This window comes from Pteropus vampyrus, unplaced genomic scaffold (genome assembly GCF_000151845.1).
Source record: "Pteropus vampyrus isolate Shadow unplaced genomic scaffold, Pvam_2.0 Scaffold23, whole genome shotgun sequence".
In the NCBI taxonomy this organism is placed as follows: Eukaryota; Metazoa; Chordata; class Mammalia; order Chiroptera; family Pteropodidae; genus Pteropus; species Pteropus vampyrus.
The window spans coordinates 9875242-9882008 of NW_011888804.1; the positions used below are offsets into that span (position 1 = coordinate 9875242).

The 6767-nt window shown below is 48.1% G+C and overlaps 1 protein-coding gene and 1 pseudogene across 5 annotated transcripts in view; one reads left to right on the top strand and one right to left on the bottom strand.

Moving 5' to 3' along the window:
* Window positions 1–6767, top strand: part of DGCR2 (DiGeorge syndrome critical region gene 2) — a 75455-nt gene that overhangs the window by 62021 nt on the left and 6667 nt on the right. For all 5 annotated transcript variants that reach the window (XM_023528265.1, XM_011355909.2, XM_011355907.2 and 2 more), the window contains one exon: window positions 1280–1483. In XM_023528265.1, coding sequence (XP_023384033.1) covers window positions 1280–1483 — 204 coding nt within the window. The remainder of the gene's footprint in view (window positions 1–1279; window positions 1484–6767) is intronic.
* Window positions 4461–4579, bottom strand: LOC111737078 (annotated as a pseudogene).

The following is a 6767-nucleotide window of genomic DNA, read 5'->3' on the forward strand; positions in this document are numbered from 1 at the left end:
TTTGCTGCATATAGGATTCTTGGTTGACAGTTTTTTTCTTTGAACACCTTCAATGTTATCTCACTTCCTCTGGCCTCTGTTGTTTTCTACTGAGAAGTCAGCTGTTTATCTCATTGGGGTTTCCTTATAAATAATGAGTTGTTTTTTACTTACTATTTTTAAAATTTTCTCTTGCCTTTGACTTTCGGCATTTTCACTGTGGTGTGTCTGTCTGATGTGTTAGGTCTTTGCATCGACTCTTTTGGAGTTTGTTGCACTTCCCAGATGTGTAGGTTTTTTATTTTAATGAATTTAAAATCTTCAGTCATTATCTCTTTAGATATAAAGAGATATCTACTCCTTCGTCTCCCTTCTCTTGGCCCTCTCGTTCTGTGTATGTTGGTACACTTGATGTATCCCGCATTGTTCTGAGGGCTCTCTCATTTCTCTTCATTCTTTTCTTCTCTGTTCTAGCAGAGAACAGTTTTATGTGAGTTTCTTGCCCTGGAAGTTCTTGGCTACATGAGTTACATAGATTTGACTCTAGTCTTAAGTGAGGCACAGACCCGTGGTTGTAGAATTCCTAAAGAGTTTTTCTAGACATTCCTACCCACATTTAGAGACTGGAACAGACTTCCTTCTCATGTCCCTTTGTCTTTCACTGAGCACACGTTTCTTTGGAGACTGTCCCTGCCTCATCTGGCGTCCCTTCCCCAGGCATCTATCATGTGTGCCTGCTAGCTTAAGGCTTTGAGTTGTCAGCTCCCTCCTATATCTGGCCATGGCCATTTGTCTTCCTCTAGTCTCAGGTCAACCCTGCACAGAGTTTACTGTGTGTGTCTCCGAGTGGACCGTCTTCCCAAGCAGAACCAGCAGCTTCTTAGGCAACTCATTCAAGATACATTCTGATTTTATTTTTATGAATGTATATATGTATGTATGTATGTATTACATTCTGATTTTAAAATGGTTAGTACGCATGACATCTGCTTCTTAGAATTGAACTCATAAGTAAATTGCTTAAGCAACTTAAAAAGCAGACACTTTTCCATGGGCCTTTCTATGGAATCTGGCACTTCCCTATATCATTATATCCTAGCTGTCTCAGCTTGTAGCTAAGCATGCCCTGGCCAGGTGTGCTTTGTCCTACCAGTGTGCTTTAGTGTCTTTTCTTGGACAGCTGGTCACAGGAGGGCTCTCAGGTCGATCTTTCCAGCTCCTCTGTTGTCATGTTCATGGAGAAGTCAGGGCTAGTTCTGCTGGTGACACATATGTGTATGCTTCTCTGTGCCTGTTGCAGGTCAAACGTGTGTCGACATCAAGGACAACGTGGTGGATGAAGGGTTCTACTTCACCCCCAAAGGAGACGATCCATGCTTGAGCTGTACCTGCCATAGAGGGGAAGCAGAAATGTGTGTGGCCGCCCTCTGCGAGCGGCCCCAGGGCTGCCAGCAGTACCGCAAAGATCCCAAGGAGTGCTGCAAGTTCATGTGCCTGGACCCAGGTGAGACTGATGATGGGTCATGAGTCAGCCTCCCTGTTCAGAGCCAGAAGCTACATGGCATGTTGCTTCCTCTGTGGCAGGGACTTGTGAGAGCTTATGGCACATGACATAACAGCAATGGCAGCATTTGCTCACAGAGCTAGCTCACAGAGCTATCTCACAGGCTTTGATAGGCAACTACTCTAGTGAGCATGTGTGTCTCACACAATCCAGCCTCCTCTAGCTGCACCTCACAAATTGGCTCATTTTAGCTCTCAGGTAGCAGATATCATTCACTGATGAGCTTGAACTTGAGTATGGCTGTATGGTCACAAATCAGCTATAATTGATGGCTTTAGACCTGTCTTTCTTTCCTTTTAAAACTCAGAGCAAGGCTACCAGCTTACCCTGATCCCCGTGTGAGCTCTTCATGTTTTCTGAGTATGTCAAAATGGTGGGTAATGATGGTTTTCATTGTTTATAGTCATCACTTTTCACTGTTGGAATCTTAAAGAAAAAGATAAAATATTAACCTCAGTTTCAAGGTAAAACTCCCTACTAGGTGGTGCTTTGCAGGTGGACACTATGCAGACATGTGGTCTCTAGGTGACCTTCCTTCCACTTCCAGAAAAAGAGCAGCAGGTGGGCTTCTGCTCTGTAGGACCATTAGCGTGCATCGGACTCCATGTAGCATGCTAGCTCGTTCTCCACACCAGTGCAATTGGCATCTGTGTATGAATTCATGATCTCAGGAGAAATGTAAATCAGAAGCATGAATTTGTTTCTTTCTTGGCTGCCACAGTATGAGATGTGCAATAGGGACTTGGGGAAGCCCCCGGGCTCATGAACCCTGCAGAAAAGCAGCTTGGGTGGGGCATGGTAGCCATGGGGCTGGGTTGCCTAGTGCGAAGGGAGCTAGAGCTGGCATGTGAGGGCCACAACAGTGAGAGCTATCCCCGAGTGTCAGTGTCCCTGTATACCAAGAAGGCTGCTGGCAAGAGGGCAGAGTAGAGTCAAAGGCTGCCCAGGGCTCAGCAGAAGCAGGTGCTCTGAGACATGTCTCATCAAAGGTGCACAGTCAGCTGTAGAGAGTGAGGAGCCCATATATGACCAGACACATACAAGGATGACCAGTCTGTGGACATGTGTATCCTGGGGAGCCCATGTAGCCCTGAGGACTTCTCAGCAGAGCAGGGCCCCCAAGCATCTTCTATACGGCCAGAGCAGCTTAGCTAGGATCTTGCCCTGCTGCTTGCACCAGCCTTGCTTCTGCAGGTTCCTTACAACCTCCCAGGCCAAATGCCTTCTCTTGGGAAGTACCCACACGGCCCAAGGGATGGAGATGCTGCCACCAAAACTGGAGACACTGAAAAAGTGTTTCTTCTAACAAGGCAAGGGTGTTTGTTCTCACCAGACTGTTTAGGGTTGTATAGGATGTCAAGGGGAGTGCCAGAAAATGAAAAGGCATCCAGACCAGAAGGGAGGAAATGAAACCATCTCTCTTTGCAGACAGCATGATTGCATAGAAAATCCTAGAGAATCTGCAAGAAACTAAAAAGCAATGTCTCCAGATACAAGGTCAATATACAAAAATCCATCATGTTTATATATGCTGCCTGTGAACAGCTGGAAATTGAATTTTTAAGAATACCATTTACAGTAGCACTAAGGAGCATGAAATACTTAGGTATAAATCTTAGAAAATGTGTGCACTGTCTATATGCTACAAATGATGAAACACTTATGCACAAACTCATAGGTGTAAATGAAAGGACAGATATACCATGTTCGTGAATCAGAAGACTCAGTATCATTAGGAGGTGAATTCTTTCCAAGTTATCTGTAGATTCTTTGTAGTCCCAATCAGAATTTTAGCATATATTTTCATAGACATTGACAAGGGATAGGCAGCATTTTTGGATGACATCAAAAGCAGGACCCACAAAAGAAAAATTAATAGACTTTATGAATATTGAAAACGTCCACTTTTTGAAAGATAATTAAGAAAATGAAAAGATAAGCCACTAAGAAAAAATATTTGCAAAACACAAATGAGACAAAGGTTTTGTGTTCAGAGTACATAAAGAACTCTGAAAACACAATAATAAGAAAACAAACCATCCTGTTTAAAAATAGGCAAAAAGATTTAAAATGGTACCTCACCAAAGAAAATACAGGTTGACAGCCAAGCACCTGAAAGGATGTTCAACAGTGGTCATAAGGAAACAAATTGAATCCATATGGGGTACCACATGTAATGGAAAGGCTAAAATAACATAGCTGACAACTCCATGTGCCGGTAAAGGCACAGGTGACTGCATCTCTCCTAGTGCTCTTCCCTCCTGTCCCATGGGTGCCCTGGGACAGTCTGAGGCCACAAGTCTCAAAGAGGTGAGATGAGGTGCCTGGTCGTGCAACAGCAAGTAGCAGAGCACACATTGGGGTCCAGGACACTGGCTTCCAGTCCTGCCAAGCTTCTATTCCACCTGCTGTCTTCAATGGAGATTTGGAGCCATTTCCATGTAACCAGGTTCAGCGATATAGTAGAGCTCTTCACACCCAGGCTGGGAAGGACCAGGGGCATCAGACCAAGGGTCAGGCCAGGTAGACTTCAGGGTGCCTGAATCCAACAGCATGTACCCCAACAGGACATGTCTTCTGGGGCCCAGGGCTATCTAGGGACAAGCATCCTAGAAGACAGAAGACAGCCTTGTCTTGTACAGTCCATTGTTCCATGGAAGGAACAGCCATGTCAGAGGTCCCAAGGAACTACTGAGCTAGCCTCTGGCTTCTCTCTCTTCCTTGTGCCTGACTGCAGGTGGCTTGGTTCTAGGACATGTTTCCTTCTGGTAGCCACCACGGAGGGATGGTTAGGGACCTTGATCATGTCCTTGGGTTTATTTTATTTTATTATTATTTTTTTATGAGGCAACCCTTGGTTGACCTCACAGATTGCAAGGACCTTGTCAGCTTACAATCCCTTATTTTTTATTTTTTATTCCTGTAGCACCTGGTCTTGCTAGATGGTCTCTCATCCAAGTTCTAACCAGGCCCGACCCTGCTTAGCTTCCGAGATCAGACAGGATCAGGCTTGTTCAGGGTGGCATGGCCATAGGCTATTTTAGAACTAATTAAAAGTTAGTTATTGCAGGGGGTGCTGCTACTTTAAATACCTCCCTGGGATCTCTGAGCTGGCCACCCATTAACAGACATGTCAGTAGGTTCCCAGGCTGGTAGACCTCCTGCCATGGATAAGGATGAAACGTTCCCTTGAAATTGGAAGAGGAGCAGAGGCATCACAGAAAGCTAATTGGTGAGAGGACGTATCCTTTCCACAGGTGTTGTCAGCAGTAAATGCAGCTCCATGGGCGCAGGGCAAGAGTGAGTTCTGGCCATCTGCGTTCCTGCAGAGCAGGCTGGGCCAGCAGGAGTGGCAGGAGGGTCCTAGGAGCCTGGCCTCTCACACATGGAAGCCATGTTGACTGTAAAGTGTCTCCAGGGCTGGTAGTTGAGGACCTGCCATGTGGCTGTCACAGAGGTAGGAGTCGACAGTCCTCAGCCTTTCCACCTATGCAGAGTCACCTTGCTTCCAAGGACTACATCTCAGTGAGAGCATCAGGAAATGACCATCGCATCATAGGCACTCAGCCAAATGCAAGTTTTCTTCTTTCACACTTGTCCCACAAGCATCTTTTTAGCAGCTCCGTAGTGAGCACCTGAGACGCCCCAGTGTGTGCCAGGGCAGAGCAGAGTGTCTCCACCTCACCAGACGCTGTGTTGTGGGTCTGTCTTGTGCACAACAGGATGTTGAGCATTGTCCCTGGTCTCTACCCACCAGATGCCAGTAGCATCTCTACATTATCACCCCCAGTCGTTGGTGACCACCAAAAGTGCCTCCAGACATTGCCAGATGTCCTCTGTAGGGTACAGAGTTATCCCTGGAACCCTTAGTCTGGGGTCCAGGGGCTTGGTCACAGTGCCTGATTCTGTTCTGTATGGTTGAGGGGGTGCAGGTCCTATGACAGCACCCTCTAGCTGTGGCCCCAGTGAGCTTAGGCAGAAGGAGCCCATCAGTGAGGACTTAAAAATGCTAGGCTAGAAGGTGAGGCCAGTGCCACTCACAGAGCTGGTACCTGGGCTGTGGAACCCCACGGTCTGTGTCCCAAGATGTCAAGTGCAGACCAGACTCCGGCCTTATGCTGAAGCTGCTGTGGGACAGCCTCCACCATGGAGCTGGCTGACCGTAGGGATACAGCTTCAGCCTGCCCCGCCTCGCTTGGATGGGGACTGTGGCCCAGGGTAGAGATGAGTGGGGTTGAGTAGGATAGAGGCGTCTCAGTGTTATCTTGTGTGAAGACTTGCTCTCCATGTGTCCCTTCTTTGTCCAAGATTATGAATGCCAAAGTCAAGCCCTTGGTAGTGTTGGGCATATGCTCTGATACCCTGGGCTCCCCACCAACAGAGTGGGTTGGTAGACGTGGGGTGTGGGAAGGTCGAGAATTAGAACAGCCACTGAATGGCAGGGGAGGATGGGGGCTATAAGCAAGAACTCTGGCGGTCCAGCAGAGGCCACATCCTCACCCCTCTCCCCTGATCCTCTGTGGGGCTCCAAGTAACCCTGGCCTCCACATGTGAGCACTGCTGGGTGCTAGAGAGGAGCAGAGTTCAGGGAGTACCTTGATGGGACCAGAGCCCAGGTCTGAACTGTGGCCAATCACATGACCCTGCTGAGCCTTGATTCTCTCTATAGAGGGACATTTCTTCTCCTTTGTAGGGTTGTGGTAAGAAATCAGGGAGGTGCTAGATGCTGCAGCCAAAAATACAGTCCTGTTCACCACCCCTTGTCAAGCCCCTGTTGTGGTTTCTGGGGGCTCACACCCAAGGATAGGTGGGAGGTCAGGCATGGTGGCCTCCAGGGAAGACTGAGGGAGACACAGCTCCTGGGTTCACTGAGTGGACAGCTCCATGGCCCCTTCCCCCCCACACTCAGCAGCAGAGGCGTAGCCAGGCTGTAGCATTGGTGGGGTGCCTCTGGGGCCTGGTGCTACATGCTGTGTGGTGAAGGGTCAGCATGTGTGTTTATGAGTGCTCATTTTCTCATGTGTGCCCAGAGCTAGTGTCAGATGGGGGTGTTCCTCTGCCGTGGTTTAAGGATTGCGGTGATGGGCTCGTTGACAACTTCAGTGGAGTCTCATTTGTAACACGAGGCTTGGGCCGAGCATCCTTCCCCAGCGGTTGCTGCAGACTGGAGCCACTCTCGGCCCATCACTGAGGCGTGTAAATCCGAGTCCAGAATGGACCCTGC